Below are 11578 nucleotides of genomic sequence, written 5' to 3' on the forward strand. Positions count from 1 at the left end.
GGCTGATCCGCCACCCCCGCACTGCATCACAAAGTTTTCCACCATTTTTGTTGAACTTTACGCGTGCTCGGTTGACTGCGCCCGGGGCACGCGTGTCCCTCCATACTGTCCTGCAGACCATCTGAATTCCCGGCCAAAGGGCGAGGATGCGAGCCAGGTCCTGCTTTATTGCCTCGACCAGCTCGAAGTAGCGTCGCACGGCCAGGTCGTGGCCCCCGGTGTGAAGGATAAGGATCCGTGGTGCTCTTCTATCTCTGGCCATCACCATTAGCCGTGGGATCAATTGCCTCCACCGCAGCTTCCTACCTGCCCACCGTAACACCTTCGCATGCTCCGTACGTAACCCGAGGTTTCTCCTGTATGGGCGTTTGAGGTCTCGCGTCTCTGCCCAGTGTATGAGTGAGTCCCCGATGAGCCACGCGTCGGCGGAAGCCGCGCAGGTATAAGGGTGGTGGAGGTTTATTCCAACCGGAGCTATTCCCCTGTTAACGTGGGCCCCATGTAAGACCGGTATATATAGATTTCCAACGTCCTATCTTCTGAATCGCAGCTACTGACAGTCCTGCTCGTGATGCTTCCGTTGCCGCCCCGATCCGAAACGAATGTGTCCCGTACTGTGACTCGTCTAGACCCTGGTGCTGAAGGCACATGTGGAGAACGCGCAGGTACTGAAACCTAGACAACGGTAGCCCATCCGCGAGTAGTACTAGTGGACCTCGCACGCCTGGTCTGCACGCCGTGTATTCCTTAAACGCGTTGACTGGGCAAAATACGGCCCCTGCCAGACCTTGCAATGAAATCCAAGCTCCCTTCCCCCGCTGGTCCGGTTTTGACCTTTGAATATGCAGCCCAACAGACCCCTCCCCTACAATTACGTCCTTGAGCTGCAAACCCCCCTCTCCTCTACGCGATGCGCAGACTACAGTAGCCCCCCGGCAAGCATATCAAGGCTGAAGGAGGCTCAGCGCGTAACGGCACGAGAACCTGGTTCAAATCCCGGTGTCAGCTCCTCGTGACATTGAGCAAGTTACTTTATATCCCTGTGCCTCAGGCACCAAAAAACATCTACAGGCAGGGACTTGTGTCTTTAGAAATTCTATATACAGTGCCGCATGAAAAAATATTAATTATTATTATATCACCTGACGTGAAAAGCGGGACAGTACTTTCAGAGAGGGACTCCGGAAACAGCCTTTGCTGTCGGCATTGCTACTTCTACATAGCACATTTGTGCCTGGTTGATAGAATCGGTGGCAATTAATTAGCCTTATTAACATACTTAATACTTAACACGCCACACCTAGAATTACGCATGTATTTTATGCAGATAGACACAGCTGCTTAACAAAGCGTATGAGTAGCACCGTGGCTGATACTATACATGATACATAAAGCTTGGCCCCTGCAGACGTACTTAGCAGAACGCCCTCCTACTGTCTCTGTACGTTCTCCCTCCCTACCAATTAGATTGTAAGCTCTTCGGACGAGTGACTCCTTTTCCTAAATGTTATTTTTATGTCTGAAGCACTTCTTCCCTTTATGTGTTATTTGTATTATTTGTTATTTATATGATTGTCACGTGTATTACTGCTGTGAAGCGCTATGTACATTAATGGCGCTATATAAATAAAGGCATACAGTACATACATACAGTACATACATACATACAATCATAATAACAACCATGATGTTTGTAATTAGATTTAGGGGTAAGGGATGGGGTACTTTAATTGGTGTTTCGGTTCTAAAGAAAATAGTGTTTTGGTTTTGCCATAACTCGATTTTTTGGGTTTGGGATTTTTACCGAATTATGGGGAAAGAACTTGAAATAAGTAGGAAAATGTTAAAATAGCATGATCAATCCCGAGAAATGCTTAACATAAGTATACAATTATCAAACCAATTAGGGGTTAAGCTAAAATGAATTAAAACACTTAAAATAATTTAAAAGGATATAGCGAGAAACACCTAGAGATGGGCCTGGTATTCTGGTGTTGTTCCTTGCTTGCTTTACTGAATAACACAATCTGCATGGGAAACACATGAATCATTTTATTTACCCATACATCATGTGGTTAATATTGTATGCGGATACTTTGTACCACTACACAATGCAGCATATTCATTTTCCATTCTCAAACCCATTTATTACAGAGATGCAGAACTTTTGCTCAAAGTTGAGATCCAGGCCCAATTTGCACTTTTCCAGTCAGGAAAAGAATTCTGATCCGGTCAGAGTTCACAAGCGGTTCCCCGTGCATCCAGTCCCTGTGCATCGCAATGTCTCTTAATATGCTCATTCGCCAAATTCTCTCACAGCGCTGGATCTGCGTCATAAACAGAACGCAGACATGTTTCGCTCACTGGCGATATCTCGCTGAATGCGAAGACGATATTTTGAGACATTATCAGCCCTTTCAGGCTTTGCAAAACGTTTCGCAAACAACCAAAATTAGGGGGGGGGGGGATGCAAAAAATTGGCCCATTTCTAAACCATTACTACAAGTTTTTCCTGCTGTTTAGTGGTTAAAAGAATTTCTAAATGATGGCTTTGTGCTGAAATAAGACAACTGACAAGAACAGGAAAAGAGTGAACAACAGAGGAGGAAATACACAGGTCCAAAAAGAAAATGTCCCTGCAGGGAAAATGCGCTATAATAACACTCACTCCGGTGTTAGAAGAAGCCTGTTCTGCATTGTACCCTGTGTCCCTTCTGAGAGAGGAAAACAACAGCAGATGTCTATAGAAAGAAAAATTATTAAAGTGCTATGTATGGTGGACAAAGGACAATTATGATGGAGTATTGTATTTCATCCATCAAAATGTTCTCAAGGAAACAAATACAAGAAAAGCAAGACCACACTCATGCACTTTTCAGACTGAAATTGTCCGCACAAAATGCAGATTATCATATGATGCAGGCGCTCCAGTAAAGTACTGTATAAAAGCCTCATCTCTCTGCATTTAGGGACTTTAGGAGATGGCCTATGGCTGTTGGCATAGTGTTTTTGTGACGGATAGTACATCCTTTTAGGCAGTAAGCTCTTCTTACAAGAGCAGACAGAAATGACTACACAAATAGCATGGCTATTGTCTACTGTTTCCTACTAGCACTTATCTGTCATGGAAACTCACATACTTGTATATCAAAGTAATGCAAGATTACTGAACACCAGTCATTTTCCTTTGCACTTTCTGTGTATTTTATCTCTATATGATGGTGGCAGCTTTCTGAGGCCGCGATTATAGAGGCGACGTGCGCACGTGCGACAGAGCGCGTGACGACACACGCGCCTGCCACTCGCACGAAACCTGCACTGAGTGCTAGGTGACAGGGAGGCGTGGTGGAAGCGTGGCAGCACGTGAACGGTTCGCCCTCATTGGCTGAACCACGCACATGACCCGCCCGTCGCGCAGCAAAGACAAAATTATTTGTCTGGCTGAGAATCGCTCGCTCTATGGCCTGCCCCATAGAGGTACAGCCTTTTGTTCGCGACGCGTGACGCCATTATAATCGCAGCCTTATCCTATCAAAGCAAGAGGGGGTGAATTTAATGGCAGGCTGGTACAATGGTACGCGGCACTCGTAGTCCAGAAATCTTTTTCTTTCTTCAAAATCTACTTTTCTATTTTCTCATTGTTCTTTTTGTCGATTTTTCAACATTGCCGGTAACATCGCCGGTAACATCGCCGGTAACATCGCCGGTAACATCGCCGGTAACATCGCCGGTAACATCGCCGGTAACATCGCCGGTAACATCGCCGGTAACATCGCCGGTAACATCGCCGGTAACATCGCCGGTAACATCGCCGGTAACATCGCCGGTAACATCGCCGGTAACATCGCCGGTAACATCGCCGGTAACATCGCCGGTAACATCGCCGGTAACATCGCCGGTAACATCGCCGGTAACATCGCCGGTAACATCGCCGGTAACATCGCCGGTAACATCGCCGGTAACATCGCCGGTAACTTCGCCGGTAACATCGCCGGTAACATCGCCGGTAACATCGCCGGTAACATCGCCGGTAACTTCGCCGGTAACATCGCCGGTAACATCGTCGGTAACATCGCCGGTAACATCGCCGGTAACATCGCCGGTAACATCGCCGGTAACATCGCCGGTAACATCGCCGGTAACATCGCCGGTAACATCGCCGGTAACATCGCCGGTAACATCGCCGGTAACATCGCCGGTAACATCGCCGGTAACATCGCCGGTGACATCGCCGGTGACATCGCCGGTAACATCGCCGGTAACATCGCCGGTAACATCGCCGGTAACATCGCCGGTAACATCGCCGGTGACATCGCCGGTGACATTGCCGGTAACATTGACAGATTTCAACACCTTTACAATTTTTCATATTTAAATTATACTTGAAAGTAACGAGGTACAAATCAGATACCTAATCTTAACACACATACAAAAATACACAACTTTCAACTGAAATAGTTACTAATCGCATATTAAATGATAAACTCACAGAATGTACAAATCTAAATTCGAGTGTACGACTTATTGCAGAAGTTAGGTTCGGGTATATACTCTCCTCCTATCTTGATAACCCACCTGTTTCCTTTCTTGTCCCTACTTGTGCGTTATCTATGACCCTGTGCAATCTGCCGGGAAACACTACATGATGTGTGCACGAAAACCTGATATATTTGGTCTTTTTCGCTCCGTGGTAGGGAGCCAATAAAGGGTCCCCATTTGTGTTCTTTGTTGCTGTTTCGATTTTCTCTGCAGTCATTAGCTGTATGAGATATGTTTTAACCGTTTCCAAGTTTAGAGGCTTCCTTTTCACCTATGGAACCATTATATCCTTTCTAGCTGCCAGGGGGATCATTTCCACAATCTTTGTAGGACTTATGACAATTTTTTCTCAGTGGCTTCCACGTATCTTTTATCAGTGGGTTCCCTCTCATTTCTAAAGGCATATTTCCCCAAGTTGTATGTAGGATTTCTTTCCGGGTCATTGGGACCCCATTTGTTCCTCAAGTTTCGTACAAGAATATACTTCTTTATCCATCAGCCAGTCTCCCATATGCCTAGCTATGCGTGCCAAATTGTACGTTCTAATGTCGGGTAAATTCACTCCACCAAGCTCCTTTGGGAGAAATCATTGTGACATTGCAATTCTATGTCTGCCTTTGTCCCATATAAATGTATTTATTGCACCATTAATCAATTTATATATGTATGGCGAACTAGGACAGGCAGCGTCTGCAGTGGGTGTATAACCCTAGCGAAGCTGATCATCTTAAGTAGTTCGCATCTGCCCACCAAGCGGTTAGCTGAAGGAGTGGCAGTAGCGGTTAGCTGAAGGAGTGGCAGTAGCGGTTAGCTGAAGGAGTGGCAGTAGCGGTTAGCTGAAGGAGTGGTAGTAGCGGTTAGCTGAAGGAGTGGCAGTAGCGGTTAGCTGAAGGAGTGGCAGTAGCGGTTAGCTGAAGGAGTGGCAGTAGCGGTTAGCTGAAGGAGTGGCAGTGGCGGTTAGCTGAAGGAGTGGCAGTAGCGGTTAGCTGAAGGAGTGGCAGTAGCGGTTAGCTGAAGGAGTGGCAGTAGCGGTTAGCTGAAGGAGTGGCAGTAGCGGTTAGCTGAAGGAGTGGCAGTAGCGGTTAGCTGAAGGAGTGGCAGTAGCGGTTAGCTGAAGGAGTGGCAGTAGCGGCTAGCTGAAGGAGTGGCAGTAGCGGTTAGCTGAAGGTGTGGCAGTAGCTGTTGGGTGAAGGAGTGGCAGTAGCGGTTAGCTGAAGGAGTGGCAGTAGCGGTTGGGTGAAGGAGTGGCAGTAGCGGTTAGCTGAAGGAGTGGCAGTAGCGGTTAGCTGAAGGAGTGGCACTAGCTGTTGGGTGAAGGAGTGGCAGTAGCGGTTAGCTGAAGGAGTGGCAGTAGCTGTTGGGTGAAGGAGTGGCAGTAGCGGTTAGCTGAAGGAGTGGCAGTAGCTGTTGGGTGAAGGAGTGGCAGTAGCGGTTAGCTGAAGGAGTGGCAGTAGCTGTTGGGTGAAGGAGTGGCAGTAGCGGTTAGCTGAAGGAGTGGCAGTAGCGGTTAGCTGAAGGAGTGGCAGTAGCGGCTAGCTGAAGGAGTGGCAGTAGCGGCTAGCTTGGGCTTTTCCCTGCAGCTCCAGGTTGATGTACAGTAGGGTCCTGCTTTCCGGTGATTTCCGCTTTGCGGCGGAGCCATAGAACGGAACCTGCCGTATTAGCGGGGCCCGCCTGTACCAGTGGGGGTCCCAGCTGCAGTGCTGGGGCCAGGCCTGGTCCTGTCCCAGAGGGCACTGCAGGGGAAGGAGGGCAGGGGCAATCTCTGCGAGGAGGTCCCTGCGGCCAGTTCTGCAGGGTATCCCCGGTATCCCCGGTATCCCCGGTTGGGTGTGTGTGTTGTCTGTTTATCTGGATATTTCTTTTTACAATAAATACATTTGATAAACTCTTGTGTTCTGTCGGGCGAGTTGATCCCTGGTGTGATATCCTGGTCTCCCGTGACATACATTATAGTGTCCAAAAGTCCTCTCGGGTTTATTCTTTGCGTGTACTGTCTGTGAACGTTTATGTCCTGCTGGGCTTTGAAAGTCCTGTATAAAATGACTTTGTTCATTAAAGCTGCAGTTCAGTCTATTTTTTTTACATTTATTTTTTTACTTCAATAGTTTCATGTGTGCAATCTCTAATTACCTAAAGAACTGTATAGCTGCAGGTCAATTCGTTCTCCATGTATTGATAGGTGAAATTTGGTGACATAATTAGAGCTGGCATATGTTTATATTCTGCCTCTGTCACTCAGTGGAAGCTCATGAATATTCATGAGCACTCCTGCACTGACATGTGCTAGAGGGAGGGTATGGCTGACAAAGGGGTGTGCCAGGGCTTGTGACATGACATGAAGGGGCAGTGCCTTAGCACAGCGGTGCGCAAACTGTGGGGCGCGACCCCCAGGGGGGGCGCGACACTGCCGACGGGGGGCGCGGGGTTTACAGAGGCCCCGCGCGCTTCCCGAAGGCACTTAAATGAAGTGCCGGGGGAGCTGCAGGGCCTCTGTAAACCTAACTTACCGTGGCTCCGGCGGCTTCCTCCCTGTGTCGCCATGGCAACGCGGCGTCAAAATGACGCTGCGAGGTCATGTGACGTCATTACGCCGGAGCGTGGGTAAGTTGGGGTTGGGAGGGGGCATGGGAGTGAGGGGACAGCCGGCAGGGGGGCGCAGGGAAAAAAGTTTGCGCCCCCCTGCCTTAGCAAATGCTTGTTAAAATAGAATACAAGAAAATTGGTCTTTCAAAGTTGTTTTTTTAAAAACAGAAAATGCTAAAAGTATTTTTTCTTACTACAGAACTGATTTATTAAAAAAAACTCACATGCAGGATATTGCCTGAACTGCAGCTTTAAGACCTGCCATGGTTGTCCACTAAAGAGCCTCACAGCCTGGAACCACCAGAACCAATAATACGACGAGAACTTTAAAATTATAGATAAGAGAAACACATCAGCATCTCGCAATGTGCATGGAAGCGTCACTATAATTAAAATGTTTCTGCGTTCCACAAAGTTTACAAAGTCAGACACTTCAAAGGAACCAGTAAATATGCAGCGGGACTTTCAGTTCTTAATAATCAGTTTCAACACACACGTAAGCACACGTACACACGCACACACGCACACACATACACACACGTAAGCACACGCACACACTTGTACGTGCACATGTACACACATAAGCACACACACACTCGAACGCACACGTACACACGCTCACACGTACACACAAACATGTACACACATACACAGATGCACACACGTACACACACACGCGCACACACACACACACACATGTACACGTATACACAAGTGCACACACGTTACAAAAACCCTCCACCGTACAGTGTACAGCAAATAAAAATACCACTTGTGGTACATTCACATGTCTCAGGCAGGTCTGCAGCCCTGCCCTTCCCCATTATCTCTTAGCACACAATAGTTTCACTGCAGCAAGGCATTCTGGGTAATGACATGCAAATGAGCGCTCACAGCGTGTCACTTTTTGTTTCTTATCCATTTTTAAATGAATCCCTATAAATAAGCGTACGCCCGCTGCATTACACAGCTTTGTCAGGGTAAAAGAAGTGCAGAGCCAGTAACCCCACTCACAGACAGCTCCTGTATAAAGAGTTTCTAACCAGGGGGTACCCAGCATATGAGTGAATGTCTGCACACAGCCCGATGTAAAACCAAACTTGTAGATGAGCTTCCAATGTGCACTGGCAGCTCTATGAAACCGTTTCTGCTGTTCCAGGACAGGAAGCCAGGTCTCTGGCAGCACCCCATTCAAACAATAGGGGAAATAACCATGCTTGTATGTAAAATAGCCTTTCATAAAAGCTCCACAGTGATACACTGCTGAAATGATTTGGTACGCCCTACACTGGGAATAATGAATTTAGAGCCTTTGTTTTGATGCCTACGAGCTTTGTCCCAATCTAAGATTAAAGAATGGGCTCTAAACATATAAGCAATTATAATTTCTCTTTTATCTGCCTCTGTATAAGCACAGCTGTGTGTTTCACATCGGCTGCATTATAAATTCAGCACCTCCCTTCCCAACTGGCTACTGTTTCCAGACGGTTCTTAGCCTGTCCCAGAAAGAGGTCTGAGCCAATCGAGACAGTCTGCGTTAGGCATACTAGACTAGGAGGGTCTCGGCTAACCGGCCTTCTTCTACGTGCTAACAGAAACACACGGTACCGTACAGATGCCTGACTGATGCACTAGCAGCCAAAGCCAATTTTTCTCCAAAACCAATTAGTGTTCTATTGTGTTCCTTCCTGTGCTACATCACGCGTGTGAGCGAGAGGCTGCCACGGCCCCTCTCTGCTCTGCTGTGGAGTGGCAGATAAAACATTGCTGTTATTTGGCATTGGCTGGTCTGAATCTACCCCTGCCTTCCTATTCTGTGCCGGAGCCACCGCCAGCCAGACTTGGAGACGTTTCAATGCCTGTTCCCCAAGGGTTCAAAAATCCCGTCACATAATGTGGGGCCACGGGTGGCATGCTGAGTGTCGCAAGGCATATGCCATGAGGATGGTGGGCATCATTTATCAGCTGCCGTAGTGTGCCCCAGTTTACACAGCACCCATGTATCTGGTATAGATATATATCAGACTTTTAGGGCATTTGTATAAGGAGTGAAACACTTTAGCACCTTTTTCACGTAAAGTATCACTTTTTTATTTTTTAAATGCACGTGCATTAACCCCATAACGGCCAGTCTGCCACCGTGGGACTGTAGGACTGAGAAGAGATGTCCCAGGCAGACCTCCTCTGAGCTTCTCAAGCATCTTCACACTAGACTGGTGTTTGATCCTCAAAGCCAAACTTCTAGCTAGTCCCATGATGGAAGCTGCAGGGGGCTGGAACCCGAGACAAGTAGTAACAACACCACTGGTAACAGTGTAACAGTACTGGGCGGCTTTGAGTATCTCTACTTGTCTATTTACGGATCAGGAAACCCGGAGTACCATTACTTCTACACTTGCAGTACCAATTAGCTTCTTTAAAACTCTCACTACCTTTCCAAGGAACTTCGACAACTGACCTTTGCAGTGGGAGGCGACAGATTTCTGCTGGCAGTGGCCATTATACCCAGTGGCTGAACTGTGGCAGTACTTGGTATGCATCTATGTATCATTTTATTTATATAGCAACAGCAGTGTACGCCGCACTTTACACAATTACCAACGCATTTTTTGCAAACCCACACTTATGTTTGTTTGTGTAGAGAATAGGATATGCTTTAATGGGACTCTCTATTGCTTTCTGCCGGGTATGAGACGCGCGTTTTATTTTTACACTATGTTTTATTGATTTTTCAAGTGCAAAAAGGAATGGTGGGGGCAGGAAGTAATGCGGGGGAGAGGGGGAGTGGATAGGTTGCATGGGTACAGAAAGAAAACAGGGTTGGGGGGAGATGGGGGCTGTAGAGTCCATTTCAAGCCATACAAATACACAGTCATTATAACATTGGGTTATAAAGTATTATATGTAACCACAGAGCGTATGATTTAGGTCAAATGCAGTCGCTTGTAACAATTGATCTTAGACTCTTTGTTTATATCAGTGTCAGGGGTCTCAGGTTTGTGTGGTTAGAGGTGGGGGGGGGGAGGGGGTGAATCTTCTCTAGATAAGAGGGTTGTGATAAGTCTTTTTTTATGTTATCTAAAGAGATTTGCCATCAAGATAAAGATGATTGGACTTTTCTTTGATAAAGCACAATGGTCCTACGTTTCTATGGCACTGTGGTCTCTGGACACAAGAAATTTCAGAAGAAACAGGAGATTAAGAGTAAATATTGTACATTTCCAAGCCGCTGTTTTGGGCTGGAAATTCCCCACTGGATTTTTTTGGCCAAGAACGGTCACTTCGGATTATAAAAACGCACCCCCTAATTACTCAGGGATTGAACTAAAAGTGGCACTGCTTCTACAAAACGAATGCAGTTGTGCTATAGTACTTAAATAGACACAATACAATGTCAACACAAATGGGACTACAGATAGTCATGGTTACTTTACAGATCTCTGTGTGGACACTATGGTACGAATGGGATACAAAAGGCACCCAAGAGCCGCTTACTATCACTGACTAAACCGTGATCTCGCATTGCACGTTATTAGCCACTCAACTGTGCAACAAAAGCTACCACGTTATAAAGCAGGGGGGCGCAAACTTTTTTCCCTGCGCCCCCCTGCCGGCGGTCCCCTCTCTTCCGCGCCCCCCCTAACCACCAATGACCCACCCTCCGGCGTCATGACATCACGTTGCCATAGCAACGTGACGTCAAATGACCTCGCGGCGTCATTTTGACGCCGCGTTGCCATGGCGACGCAAGAAGGAAGCCGCCGGAGTCACAGGTAAGTATGGTTTACAGAGGCCCTGCAGCTCCCCTGGAACTTAATTTAAGTGCCTTCGGGAAGTGCGCGGGGCCTCTGTAAACCCCGCGCCCCCCACCGGCAGTCTCGCGCCCCCCCTGGGGGTCGCGCCCCACAGTTTGCGCACCGCTGTTATAAAGTATAATCCACTAATTGTTTTACTTGTCACGTTCCTAGTTTACAGTATATAATGAAATATATAGAGGGTGTGTCGGTCGTACTTAAAATATAGTCATTTGGTGTTACTGCTGCCACAGAATATCAGCTGTTAAGCAGATGATATCAGGATGAGTATCTCCATCATGTTATACAGTATATCTGCACCATTGATAAGACAATATGAGCGCCTGCTGAATCTCAGGGAGTTTTAAGCCTGATATTCCTACTTTACTCCTTAGAGAAACATGTCATTGGTGAATTTGTCCTGGGTGGTCAGATTCCTTGCCTTTTTGCTGACCTCTGTCCTAACAGGTAAGGAGTACATCAGATTTAGGGCCAAATAAAGATTTGCAGTAACACCCTAAATATAAACTTCCTTACACCCGATGCCTTGCCATGCATATATAAAGCTCATTTTCAACCTTTGTTTGCAAGCAAAAGGTGAAAGTTGCTTTGTACTGTGCATCGTACAGCGATGTGTAACCCAATTCCCGGACAGAGAG

The 11578-nt window shown here is 47.1% G+C and overlaps 1 protein-coding gene across 1 annotated transcript in view; it reads left to right on the plus strand.

Moving 5' to 3' along the window:
• The first annotated feature begins 410 nt into the window (after window positions 1–410).
• Window positions 411–11578, plus strand: part of ST8SIA2 (ST8 alpha-N-acetyl-neuraminide alpha-2,8-sialyltransferase 2) — a 91266-nt gene continuing 80098 nt past the window's right edge. The window contains exons 1-3 of the mRNA XM_075576255.1: window positions 411–440; window positions 3592–4330; window positions 9465–9657. Coding sequence (XP_075432370.1) covers window positions 411–440; window positions 3592–4330; window positions 9465–9657 — 962 coding nt within the window. The remainder of the gene's footprint in view (window positions 441–3591; window positions 4331–9464; window positions 9658–11578) is intronic.

This window comes from Ascaphus truei, chromosome 18 (genome assembly GCF_040206685.1).
Source record: "Ascaphus truei isolate aAscTru1 chromosome 18, aAscTru1.hap1, whole genome shotgun sequence".
NCBI classification, from domain to species: domain Eukaryota; kingdom Metazoa; phylum Chordata; class Amphibia; order Anura; family Ascaphidae; genus Ascaphus; species Ascaphus truei.